Source organism: Barbatula barbatula (genome assembly GCF_947034865.1).
Source record: "Barbatula barbatula genome assembly, chromosome: 24".
NCBI lineage: Eukaryota > Metazoa > Chordata > Actinopteri > Cypriniformes > Nemacheilidae > Barbatula > Barbatula barbatula.
The window spans coordinates 9165531-9179295 of NC_136787.1; the positions used below are offsets into that span (position 1 = coordinate 9165531).

The window sequence follows — 13765 nt, forward strand, 5'->3', positions numbered from 1 at the left end:
GAATAGCAGATGGGGGTCTATGGAACATATTAATTATCTGTCATGTTTTGAGACAAATTAGTGAAGATAGATAGACACATGATAGCCTATGTGAAGGAGGCAAATGGAGCAGATGGAAACTTGGTGATGAAGGACAACAAGAAGGCAGGAAACTGCTAAAAATATACAGCATCTCTTGGGCAAAGACGAAATGCTTATGCTGGGAGTGGTGGAGAAAAATTTGGGCCGATAACTGATAGTGTACTGTTTCGGTCCAAGCTGGTTCCAGTTCTTTATGGGTGGTAAGGGCTAATGGTTTTGTTGCATTCAAAATGTATGTATATTGATGTATTCTCGTCCACTCCTACAAATAATCACAATAACATAGAAGTGTCATTATTGGCCGAATGGTTTCACGAGGTACTGTAACATCCACAAGTTTCACAAGTTTAACAAGATTCTCTAGACTTTAAAAAGATAAGGAAGACATTTTAATATTTTAAAGCGGCCCTAACTCAGACAGTTTCTGTATATCTCATGTTAATCTTGAGTACTTACAGAATAGTATCGCATCCTTCAAATATTCGCATAGTATTTAGTTTGATTACATTCATAAAAGACAGATATAGCTGTACGATTATTTCCGAAAACATGCGATGCGTGGGGCGGAACTAAAGCATGTGTGCCAAGAAAACAGTTCTTACCGCGTGCGGTTCATGTTCAGAGACTTTTAGCTCTGGGACCGCCGCTCCATCTATCAGTTTCAAACGATCTCCAAACCAAGCGTTATATCCACCGTTTATATAACATTCATCACCCAAATGCAGCAAGCAAACAACACAACTGAAATTTGTGTACATAGTGCTCCTTCTCCCGCTCTCCATGGTTGATGCGTGGGCATGCCGCGTGCTTTTCTGGGAGAGTTATCCAATAAGGGACTATGAAAAGTTGTTACATAATGATTTTTCATTTTTGAAAAAATCTTTCCAAAACGAACACTGGGGGAGTGTTTCGAGCACAGAAATACTACGTAATAAGTCCAACTGACAAGTTTACCATGTTAAGCATGAGAAGACAGCACATTTAACATAGTAAGGAAGTCAGAATGCATCGACACCATTGCACCACCTCTTTAATAACCTTTGACTTAATAATTTTTTAGGCATCCAAAAATAGTTATTATGTGGGATCGATGTGAAGACCTTTTGTAGCACAATGCATCCCCTTATAGAGTACTGCAGAGATTACGTATTTGTAGGCCAACCTGGAAGTTAGCACCGTACTGGTTCCTATGATGATAGCCTATGGCTTTGTCCCATAGACTTTTGGAAGATCGCAAAAAGCAAGCAAAAATATTAGCTTTTGGGCGATGGAACCGGAAGTGACTCGCGTCCGGGTTTTACATGCAAAAACATGTCTCTACAGTACTCTATTGACAACTTTTTCCTGGCTTTCTTTAAAAAAAACGTGGAAATTGTTGTTGTTATACAAAATGGTACTTTTTTATATATTTTAAGTTCAAGTGACTTGCAAAGCCAATTTTTTATTTAACTTAAAAATGTAAATAAATACATTTTATAATAAATTGTATAATAAATTTGAACAAAGGTTGAAATAGGTGACATTTATTACAGTGTATGTATGTTTGTAACAGTAAAGCTTTGTAGAAAAAAGCTAAAGTTAGATAAGCGATTTGAACTGTTTATAGCTAGCCACCTGAATACTAACACCAACATTTGAAGGTCATATTATCTCCCCATCGAATGCTGAGATTTGTTACACAGTAACACAAGAATTCATGTTAATAATGTACAGCGGATCATGTGTTTGCAGCACGTTGGCCAAGACATGTCACGTCTGCGTTCACGTTAGAGTGTGTTTCTAATTCACATCTGCTAAATGACATATTAGCTTGTTATAATGCATCAATGATCTCACAGAAAATAATCTGTGAAACTCTAGCAGCAGATAAGCAGTGTCATAAAATAATAGAAGCAGCCGAATAGCTACAGCTGGCAGGCAATGTGACAGCAAACATCTTACAGCGACATGCACCCATGTGTTTGTGTGTTCATTCCATCCATATGAAGTAGCTGTAAAGGATTAGCATTAAACCTTGAGCTGATATCTGGTGGGCAGCGACGCTTATCACAGCTGTTTACTTTAGTCTTCAAACGTAGAGGAGGTTGTTTTTAGCTCTGAATTTCTGTCTTCGGATAAAATGCAATGGATCTACCTGTATTTAAAAAAAAAGAGTACTGCAAATGCTGATGTCTTTGTAGTGTAGTTGAAAGTGTAAAACAAAGTTTCCCCGTCTATGCATAATTCATAGGTTTAAATAATATGCCATTGTAGGCTAAATAAAGCGTTTTATAATGCAGCCTAAGTTAATTACTTTGACTTAATTTCTCACAATTTCAGACAGTTTATACAGGGAGTCATTTACCATTCCATATAATGAAAAGTGAATGCCACATACTTTGTATATAAGGAATTTACAGACAAATTTGGCCAGAGCACACATCTACGCAGTGTCGTTTTTTTGTCAGTCTGCATGTGTGCTTCATTATTACCATTCAACTAAAATAAAACTAATAACAAATCCAACTTCAATGTATATTTAGTTTAAAGTTTTACCATTACACCAAATCAAGTGTGTCTGGTTGTTACTTTCCTGATCTGAATGTTTAACGGGATAGTTTGACCAAAAAACTGTCATCATTTATTTACCGTGATATCGTTCAAAACTTGTAAAATTACTTTTCTGCAGAACACAAAAGAAGATATTTTGAAACATGTCTCAAAGGTTTTGCGTCCATACAGTGGAATTTTGGTTCGGTTACAAATCTTCTTTTGTGCACTTGATCTCGGGAACTCGTAACTCGTCGGCTTGGAATTATAATCTCATTATTTATTTTGTGCTTTGTAGATAAAACCTTTTTCTTTTCTAAGAAAAAGTCAAACACTTGCAAGCTACCTAACTGCTCAGAAACCAGATAAATTGGAATTTGTATACATTTTAATGATGTGAATCATACAAAAACATGATCAATTGCAATACTGAAGCCCCACCCCTAAACCTAACATCACTGGCGTAAAAGCAAATCGAACTAAAACATCAGTAAGATCATATGAATTAGCCTCTTCGTAAATAGTTACAAATCACGCCAGAACCTGTTGGTGTCTTCATAAGAAAGTCATACAGGTTTAAAATGTATACCTGCAAACTAGTCGCTTTTTGGTATAATTCGCCGTTTTGAATCAAAATATGCCATTCTTCAGAATCTTGTAGATCCCAAGAGTTTTTTTCAAGAGCTGTGCCCTTCTTAGTGAGTAGGGCTCTTTGTTGCAATTGATATTTGTCTAAAATTTCAAACACAGAAGCTGTAGAATCCCACTTATTAGAAAATGTTAGCACAAACCAATCGAATTACTTCAAAACACACGAATATGTCGCCAGGAGCCGTGCGGATTACTTTCATGCTGCTTTTATTTGCTTTTTGAACTTTCGGCAACATGGTACCTAAGGAGTTGAAGGCCTCAGAAGATGGTCTGGGAGTGAGTAAATTAACCACAAATGTTCCTTTTTATGCTCTCCGAACAGGTAATGAAACAATAACTGTAAAAGGATGATTGTGCTGACCATAATTATGTGTAACATCAATGTTGTTTGCTAGATATATAGTAGTAATAATGCATTTTTTCAAGTTGTATTTAATAGTCGCGAAATTACAATTGGGTGTTTAATATTTGCGTATGAGCTTCATTTTGGTCATATGTCATGTGATTGGCTGCTGCTACAGTGGATGTCATTTTGTGGACTTGAAAAACTTGTGCAGGCCAAAACATTTTGATCATTGGTCATGGGGGCTGTAGGAGGATCCCCCAAGACCCCCGACAGTGATTTAAATTGTGTGTGGCACCTTTTTCACCTCTCGCGAGTTTGCAGGTCTAGAAATGATATGAGGGTTATAAAATATTTTCTATTATTCTATAAATTCTATATATTTCCTTTAAATCTGAGACATTGCTACACTAAACATGCTGAGCAATCTGATACAGTTGGAATGCCTCCACAAGTGTAAAACTGTGCCAGGTTCTGCCTTAAATTCAAATTCTCTGACAGACTCCAACCTCCCCCCCAGGTAGCTTGAAAGCAAATAGTGAAAGATGCTTGTTCATGTCACCACGACTCTTGTAGACTGTACTATGATGTTTTTATTCAGATTTAAACAAATATTTCGGACACATTCTTGAGGTTTTGTCTCTCCTCATTTTAAAGCATCACAGATAAACCAAGACGTCGTTGGAGCTGCTATTTTTGAACATCTCCGATCATGTCAATCGGCCTTGGCGATAGTCCGCGAGTGGTGCGGTCGGAAACCGTTACGTAAGAGATTGGAACAGAGCAAAGACAAAAAAGTAAGGCCACACGATAGATTGCACACTATAAAATACACCAACGATTGACCCTCTCCGCAAATGGATCTATTGTTCTGCTCACCCTGGAGTACTTTTCTTCGATGAGTATAATCCAAGTCTTTTGGCAAGAAAAATGATTACACATAATAACGGCCTAAGACGAACATCATTGGCACTGGCGGCTCTCCGCGGTGATACATTTCACATGGCTTTCCTTCTGTTGCTGTTCCACGTGTCTTCCTGCTTTGCATGCTCGGGTTCTTTAGGAAAAAAGCTCATGGACTTACAAACAACATTTTACACATTGTACACAGGGCAGTGCGCTACAGCCCTTTCCTCTGAAAATCTCTTGCTGAACAATCCGTGTCTGTGGAAATGAGTTTAAAAACGGCACATGTCAAGATTCAATTTGATCTGTTTTTCTTTCCTCTAACTAAAGAAACAATTACAGTAGATATAATATTTTTGTTATGATCAAGGCTGTGACCATTATTGTACTCGGGTGAGGAATAGCGACAAGTGTTTTTTCTTGGATGAAGTCTTTTTTTTAACGGTTGCTGAATATCTGACAGGGAAAATATACAGAGATGGGTCTGCTTCTTCTGAAACTCGTGGCTGTATTTTGTAGCATGTTGGCTACCGTCGTCCTTGCAAGAAAATATTCAAGTCTTATTCCACTGAGTTCTCAGAACTGTCAGCTTCACAACATCCACGTCACTTTCAAACCTCCGGTGGCTTTCCTCCGTCTCTCTCGGATGGGGCAGTGGTGCTACGAGGAGTCTTTTATAAACGCCTCGTAAGGTTTTGTTGTTTTCTGTTGCGACTGGTTTTTAAAGATGCCGTGTGATACACACATACACACACACATACACACACTTAGAGAAACAGAGAGAGATCAATGTCGTTTTCAAGAAGTTCTGTGATTGAGGTCAGAAGATTCCATCAGATGATTCCTGGAGTTGTGGAGTCAGACTGTGTTTACTGAAGCTGATTGACCAGCACGCAGGCTATCGTCAGTGTGGCGACAGAAACGCTGATTGAAGTCACAGCTGAATGTCTGGCTCTGTTGTTGTCTGTCTGGTGTGACCCTATTGAGTCAATGGAGCCCTCCATATTGGGGTTTAGCACGTTCTGCAGAAACATTACAAATGTCAAGTGCAAACTTTATAAACGTCTATAAAAGAGAATTACCGTTATAAAAAAATGTATTCTCAAAGCATTTTAACTTAAAACATTTTGATGAGAGAAATGAAAAAGAAATGTATGTTGACCCAGGCTATGAAAAGCAAAGCACATTGTCTTCTACATAAAATCATCCTGCATCAACTTGATATATGTAGTTCACAAATATCCCATTAATGTGCATAGCAATAATGTAGAAAACAAGCTGCAATAGTATAATATTTTATATGATTACTATTTAGATTTATAATATAAAATAATATATAATATAAATCTTCATTTTAAGGTTTCAAAATCTTTGCTGTCACACCGTAGGACACATTAACAGTTTGTCATCTACCCATATCTTTACTATTCACTGAGTAAGGACATGTGAAAGATTGCAGCAAACCTCCAGTATTTTTTGTGCAAGTGATAAAACGTAGTAGTTTCTGTGTTTCTCAAATGATAAAGGAAAGTGTTTTTTTCTATGGCTATTTTTATTTTAAGGCTTCTAACCCCATTATTACATTGTTTGACGTAAACCTGCATTACACAGACATGGCCATGTGTTATAGGGTTATATTTTATCTCCCTCCGCGTTTACTTCATTGTGATTTTTTTCTGCATATTTAAATTGAGTTCAATATTGAATACCCTAAATGAAGACATACCATATATGACAGGGACATAAAAATATACATGACTCTTCATTTTGAGATGAATTTGGGTGAAATGTGGCGTACCTCATCAGCACATTCAAAACTGCTGGAGGGAGAACACTTCTCCTCACTGTCCTGTACAAAAAAAGAAATGATTATTAATATTAATTATAATTGATTTATTAATCTAACCATGAACTGTGTACAGTGTCTATTTTATCCCATTCGGGTCATGATCTACACTGAGAAAACATCGGATTCGTAATGAGTATTTTTGTCTTTTGTTTTCTTCTAAATAATATACACATTTCTGTAAAACAAGATCAGCATGCCAAGCTGAACAGCATTAAATTGTAAGAGTTTTTATTCAGAGATTGTACTCTGAATATGAGTTATTTTGTTTTTTTGATAATTTATTTATGGTTCCTTAATACTTCATATTTCACAGTTGGTCTTACGCAGTGACGAATCTGGTGAATTGATCTTGATTTGGGGATGTTAAAGGGGCGATGAATCAAGACATACATTTTAATCTGAGCTTTTGTTATATAAAAGGTAGTCGTATTCAAGTGAACATCATCAAGTGTCAGAACTGAAAAAGCCAAATGTTATTGACACCAGGCCCAGCGAAAGCCAGGTCCTGAAATGCACCTATAGATAAGTTGAACACCACCTCCACAGAAGAATATCAACCACTACTTATCTAGCCCCGCCCACTGGTTCGCGAACAACAGTAGACGACACAAGTGGCGTAGAACCAGATAGAGCGAGCAAGCAATAAACATGCTGTTGAGAATATAGCTAAATATTGTGGAAGAACACCGTTGATGCCTAACCTTCCTTTGGATTCCGACATTAAAATAAAAAAATATCTTATGTGAGTAAAACATATTTGTACTATGCGTCACTATTGCTTTGTTAGAGATCCCTGAATACGTATTTCCTGAAAATGTGTAACCTAACTTTACGTCTCTAACCAAATTCACAGAAGGCTCCAACTAAGTTTACTATGCAAACTGCTATCCAATCATAGCGGTGGCCATTCACTTCCAAGTCTTCAATGCGGCACGCCCATAAAACAGAGCGTTTGTCGAGCTTGCCTCAAAACCCGGGTAGAAAATAACCTATTACTTAGGTTTTCGAACGTAAAAACCAGGCAAACTTCCCAATTGACCTCAGACGACAGTATAAAATAATAAAAACGCAAGTTAAAGACACCTATAAGAATTTTTAGTTTGTGATGCATTGCCACATACTTCCTTATTGTCGGTAATTTTTTTAAGTATTGCCTAATTATATACCAAGCTGTTGTGGGACTATAGAATACAAATTTATAAGGAGTCTAATTTTTCAATGTTATACTTTTTTCATATATACCGGCTTAATATAACAAGACAACTTTAAGGACGGTTGATTTTGTCCGTTACAGCTTAACCAATGGGGCTGACCTATCTTTTTTATTGACCAATGACAGACAGGGGTGGGGTTTCTGTCTGATGTCACTAGTGGTGCAGAAGTTACACACTATAGTTTCAAAGAATGTAAATGTCAGTTATTGGTGCGGTTGATCACCCTGAAGACAGAAATTATGTGTGGCATTCTTTGCCAACTGTCGCTGTCATTTCAAGGTGCTTTGAGCAGAAGATCTTAAAGCACTGGAACTTGTGATATATTAATAAAAAAATGTTCTGGTTGCTATTGTTTATTTAATCACAAAAACAGTCATAAATGTTCTCTTGTGTTTTCTTGTTATTGAAAAATAGCAACCGCGGCATCTTTATAAAGTCAACAACTGCAGCTTATTCACCATAAAACCATAATTAGGACGTTTTGCATAAAACGAAGAAAAAAATGCACAATGGTTTGCCTGATTGATTCTTTGAAATGCTCTCCCCACAAGGCATGCAAAGATTTAAGGTTGTTTTATGGTTCGGAAGGCAGTTTTTCTGAACGCAATCAAACACAAAAGAGAGAAAAGAAAAGCAGGCCTGTGGGATCCACATTAACATCACTGAATACAGAAATTTCGCACGATAAAACATTGACTTTCAGACGGATGATGAGCTGCTTAAAACAAACAACAACTAACAAACACAAACCTCAAGCAAAGCACCATGAGCAGATGAGCCAGAACAGTTGCAGTGCCCTATTTTAACAACATAGTCTGCATCACACCAATCTTGAAAAACATACATTTTGTTTTGTGCTTGTTTGTAACCATTCATTGCATATTGACGTTTGAACATGTGATCATCTGATCGAAATAAACATGGTCAAGTTGTTCTGCAGAGTGAAACATGAACCATTTATCATAACAAAAAAATTAAGTCAAGTAACAGAAACTTTATATAGAAATATTTTTATAATAGAAGGAACAACTTCTATGACGGACTGAAATAATCAGAGATTTGATGTACTGGGCTGCGCGCACTTATTCACGCAGCGTTTTCTTCACTTAGTGTACTGTTGCATAAATTCAACACAATCTTACTGCACCAAATCATCAGGCAGATTCAGGTCTATCAGATTATCACTTTTACAGATTCACTATTTTTGATTCCTACTACTATTTCCTGAGACACAAATTAAACAAGTTATTTCCCCGGTTGACTCAATGATATTTCCATCTGTGAAGTTTTCGTAATTTGTTTCAGCACGGATGAGAGAATACAGTCATTTACTTCTGCACCCAGGGGCTTATAACTGACTCCTGAGGAGTTAAAGGGGGAACTGCAGGGCTCGATATGATGGAGGTGGTCGGACAAGGCGGTATCTCTATAATGCAGCCTCTTTCAAACTCGAATTAGCTTTAGAGTTATTAGAATTAGAGTTTATGATGACATCACTTGTAAGGAAAGACAGAGCTTCACGTGGAGGCCAAATAACACTGCTGACCAAACCAAACATCTTCTGTCCTTCAAACACAACAATTAAAATGCATGATATTGCTGAGTTTTTTCTTCAAAAAAGAGCCAGGGGCAAACCTGTATTTTCCATTTGAGTATACAGGCTTGAGTTTTCTATATGTGTGTGCATTGACCATTAGAGGTGTGTAAACTAAAACATGTTGGATTTTTTTTAACCCAGAGTCAAAAAGGGACAACCCAATCATTGGTTAAATAAACCCTGGAAAATGTTTACATATGACCAAACAATGGGTTAAACAACGGGAAAGCTATTCCAGAGGTGCTACGTATGAGAAAGCTCGACCCCATGGATTTAGTTATTCTGGGTGTTATCAAAAGTCCTGAGTTTTGAGATCTTAGAGAGCGTGATGGGTTGTAGTGTGATAGAAGCTCTGTTAGGTAGGTAGGGGCTAAACCCTTTAAGGCTTTATAAGTGAATAAAATCATTTTAAAGTCAATGCGATACTTAATGGGTAGCCAGTGAAGGGTTGATATCATTGGGGTTATGTGATGCTATTTTCTGGACCTGGATAGAACTTTGGCAGCTGCATTCTGAACTAACTGTAGTTTGTTTATTTATGATGCAGGACAACCACTAAGTAGCGCATTACAGTAGTCAAGTCTTGAGGTCACAAATGTATGAATAAGCATCTCTGCGTCAGCAACACATAGAATATTTCAAGGTGGAAGAAGGCTGTTTTTGTGACATTTCAGATGTGATTTCGAAAAGACAGGTCGCTGTCTAATATAACGCCTAGATATTTTACTGTATTTGTTGGAGTAACATTGCAGCCTTCAACTTGCAGGTTATAATCGGAAATATTCGGCTTACGTGTCTTTAGTTTGATAAGTAATATTTCTGTTTTATTAGAATTTAAAAGAAGGAAATTACAAGTCATCCAAATTTGTATATCTTCGATGCATTCTGCCAATTTGGATAGCTGTATATCTCATAAAGATCATATGATTCCTTCCAGCTGAGTATCATCTGCATAACAGTGGAAGATAATTCCATGTTTTCTGATAAGGTTTCCTTGTATATGGAGAATAGCAAGGGTCCTAAAACTGATCCCTGAGGTAATCCATAATTTACTTGCGTTTGATGATTCCACATTTAAATGGACAAATTGATTCAAAGGACCGGAGTCAATTATTCCACTTATACCATGGTCATTTTTCAGATGTTTTATCTCAAGACATTTTTTTATGTTTTCCACGCTTATTATAATGCCACCGTGAGTGGGGAACTATTTTCTCACCCGAAGCCGCCGGTAATTCTAAATTGCACATGCACATGTGATTGCAGTAATGACAAAACCCTGTGAACAAGTAGGCTTGTCAAAATAATAATAATTCCTCTGTTGGTATTTTATAGTTATAGGCATAATGTAAAACAACGGAACAAGTATTCAATCAATGTTTATTTATTTATTCAGTAATTATTCTTTGCATGAGCTGAAAAAAAGTGGAACATGTCGTCATGATCATTTTCTAAAGTACTGTATGCCGTCATTGGTGTAAAGTGCTTTCATTTTGCTGGAGGTAAACAACTAGTTACCACGTGTTGAGGGGTAAACGCAGACAATTGCTTTTACAGTGGATGGGAAAGGGTCTTGTATCGCTCCCACATCATATTATGTAAGCTGCATTTATAACAAAGAATGGCAAAGATGCTATGTCATGTTAATGCACACACCTTGTACTCTGCTTGTGACGTACACTTCACTCTGTGAACTGAAGAATGCGCTAAATTACGCAGCCTACCGCCATTTTCATAAATAGAGTTTTAGAGAGGCCTAAAGCGATCTCGGATTCCTGTACAAATTACAGAATTACTCAAAAATGTTTAGGGGGGCTAAGCTAGACATTTAGGGTGGCTAAAGCCCACCTGAAAAGGGCCTAGTAACGCAACTGCAGTTAGCATACTTAATTCCTTTCTTAACTTAGGTTTTGTTAAAATTCAGCTTTATTTTTCAGTGACTACTGTATTGAATTTTAATTCATTTCTATGCATAAGGTCCCATTTAATCTTGAATGTTGTCATATCACAAATGTTTTTGAAAATTCTTAATGTTTTAGAGATAAATCTGTTGTTAATTTCATTGTAATCTTGAATCCAGCATCATATACATTCCCTGATTGCGCGCATACATCTCCAAGACGTATGTTTTTGATTGTTTGCTCATCTGCAATATGTCTCTGGGACAGGAGATGTCTGTAAGATGGTTATGATTAAGAATGTATGTAAAACTGCCCTTTCCAGGACGTTTTCCAAAAGGCACAGATACTTCTGTAAGATGTCTGCTAAAGATCTGGAAAACATCAGCCGTGTAAAAATATCTTATAAATGCCAGTTTTACATACAGTGCTTTCTAAAATATTAGAAATCTTACAAACATCTAGATGTCTACATGACATCTCTCAAACAATCCAAAAAATATGTCTTCCAGATGTTAATTCAGACATCAAATAGACTTGTCACAGATGTACATGCATGTGTATACATTTTTCAGATCTTCAGAAGACATCTTGCAGACATAACTGTGCTATCTGGGTACAAAAACATGGGCTAAGAGTATAGTATCAACGCAATGCACAGCCATTCAGCCATCCTCTGTGTTAAAGCCTCAGGGCTTTGCTCATTTTAATGGCCCGTTGTTCTTTCCATATAATGTCATCGTTCCCTTTTGCATTTGCAACAGTTACAATGTGATTGCGTAACTTCCATTCTGGAGCTTGTCTGGTCCTCTTGGTATTTGCAACATTCTGAGGTCAAGAAGCTCCTTCCATTAATAACCATTCAACAATAGCAGAGGAACTGCCATTGAGATTGACGAGAATCGTACCAGACAGCTTTCTGCAGGTATTTCAGAGCTCATTGGTGTGGAGATCCATGCCTAAAGTCCGCTCTGAATAGGCCTGCATGAGCCCATGAATGCTCTAGTTTTATGAATTATTCACCTGCATACTGAATTATACAAAAGTATTTTACCTTCTGCTAGACACTCAGCGTATCTTCAGATAAACATGGATTTTTCCCCCAAAGAGAGATTCTGCTTCCCTCAGTTATTTTAATGACTGCAATAGTTGCTGTCCTCTAGGTTTGTCCTAGATTTTACCATTCAGGGTGTAATGGATTTTTGTGTTTTGTCCGCATTCGCAGAGAAGTGATATAGGTTTTACTACTCTGGGTTTGGAAAATGGGTGTTTTTCTGTGCACACTATTGGTTTCTTGGATCGTAATGGATAAAAGAGACAAAGACAAAATGTGTTTGAGAGCCCCACCGAGCTGCAGTGTTCTTTACACGTTCAACTGGGATCTAAGGCTTCTGATGGAAAATCACTCATTACAGAAACACGCGCAAATAAGGGATCTATAAATTATCTTATTCATTTTATAACATTATTTTTAGATTACGTGCACTAATTTAGTGTGTTAAACTGACAGCTCTAATATGATCAAACTGTAGCTCATCGTCATCATCATCAACATCAATGTCTTAATTTTTATCCATGCAGTCGCTGGGCAAACAACACTGCTGTGCACAAAAATACCTGTAGACTAACCTGAAGGTTAGCGCATGTGGAGAAAACACATGCACTGTCGATTGGCTTAACATCGTTTGAGCCGATGACGTGTTTGTTGATGATAGCCGGCTGCAGGTTGGTCTGTACCGACGGCACCGCTGACTGTGACTCGGTGATGGGAACTATACCTCCATCTGTACCATATCCGAACGCCTGGATTGCATTTTCTGCACATTAACAAACACAAATGATCTAAACAAATCAGAATATGTGGAATATTGTGTCATCATTGACTCTTAGCGTTTTGTCATTTTGAACCGGTGTCATATTCTTACGTGAAAAACAAAGGGAGACATTTTGAAGAATTTTTCTTGCCACATCTTTCTATATAATTACAATAAACAGGGCCGTGGCTTTTTCGTGCAAATATACAAAATTAAAACAGCAAGACACAGTGTTTCTCATTAACATTCTATTGAGGTTAAGCCCTTCAGCATGTCTGGTCAGGGCGTGAGGTTACGTGAGGAACGTCTCATCTCCACTTACTCAGACACGTGTTCTCTCTGAAGTCCCGCAGGAAGGCCTCGCATTCCGCTTCATGATTTCCGCTGCCTCGACAACCACACCAAGGGGAAATGGTTATGTTGGTATGGCTGGAGTCCACGTAGTTAGGAGTCACATCTGATCCTGTAAGGCCAAGGATAGAGATTCTCATAAATATTCATGGTAAGGGAGCAACGTTGCTTTATAGATGTGGCTGTCTGGAGGATAATGTGTTGTTTGGCTGAGTGTAATGGCCAGAGGTTGTTGGTCTGCTCTGTCCTTGAGAGGAATTTGTTTGCATTATGATCAGATTTAGATTTTTTAAAACCCCATGATTATGGTTTGTAGCTTAAGTTCTAAAAGCAGTTGTTTATTCCTGAAAAAAATCCCTTAACTGTCAGTTCACCATTGTAAATTTAGTCATATTAGAGTGAAGAAACAGGCAGGTAACATCATTACGGACCCCTCTCACCCCGGCCACAACTCCCCCTCAGGCAGACGTTACAGATGCCCCAATGCCATCATCAGCTTAAACAGCTACCTACCAGAGAATTGTTACCTGTT

General features: G+C 37.6%; 1 protein-coding gene across 1 annotated transcript in view; it reads right to left on the reverse strand.

Moving 5' to 3' along the window:
• Positions 1-4179: 4179 nt before the first annotated feature.
• The window catches only part of gfra2b (GDNF family receptor alpha 2b), a 48024-nt gene continuing 38438 nt past the window's right edge, over positions 4180-13765 (reverse strand). Inside the window, exons 6-9 of the mRNA XM_079448459.1 lie at positions 13205-13345; positions 12698-12885; positions 6309-6359; positions 4180-5532 (exon numbers count right to left, since the gene is read on the reverse strand). Of these exons, the coding sequence (XP_079304585.1) occupies positions 5380-5532; positions 6309-6359; positions 12698-12885; positions 13205-13345 (533 nt within the window). The 3' untranslated portion in view covers positions 4180-5379. The remainder of the gene's footprint in view (positions 5533-6308; positions 6360-12697; positions 12886-13204; positions 13346-13765) is intronic.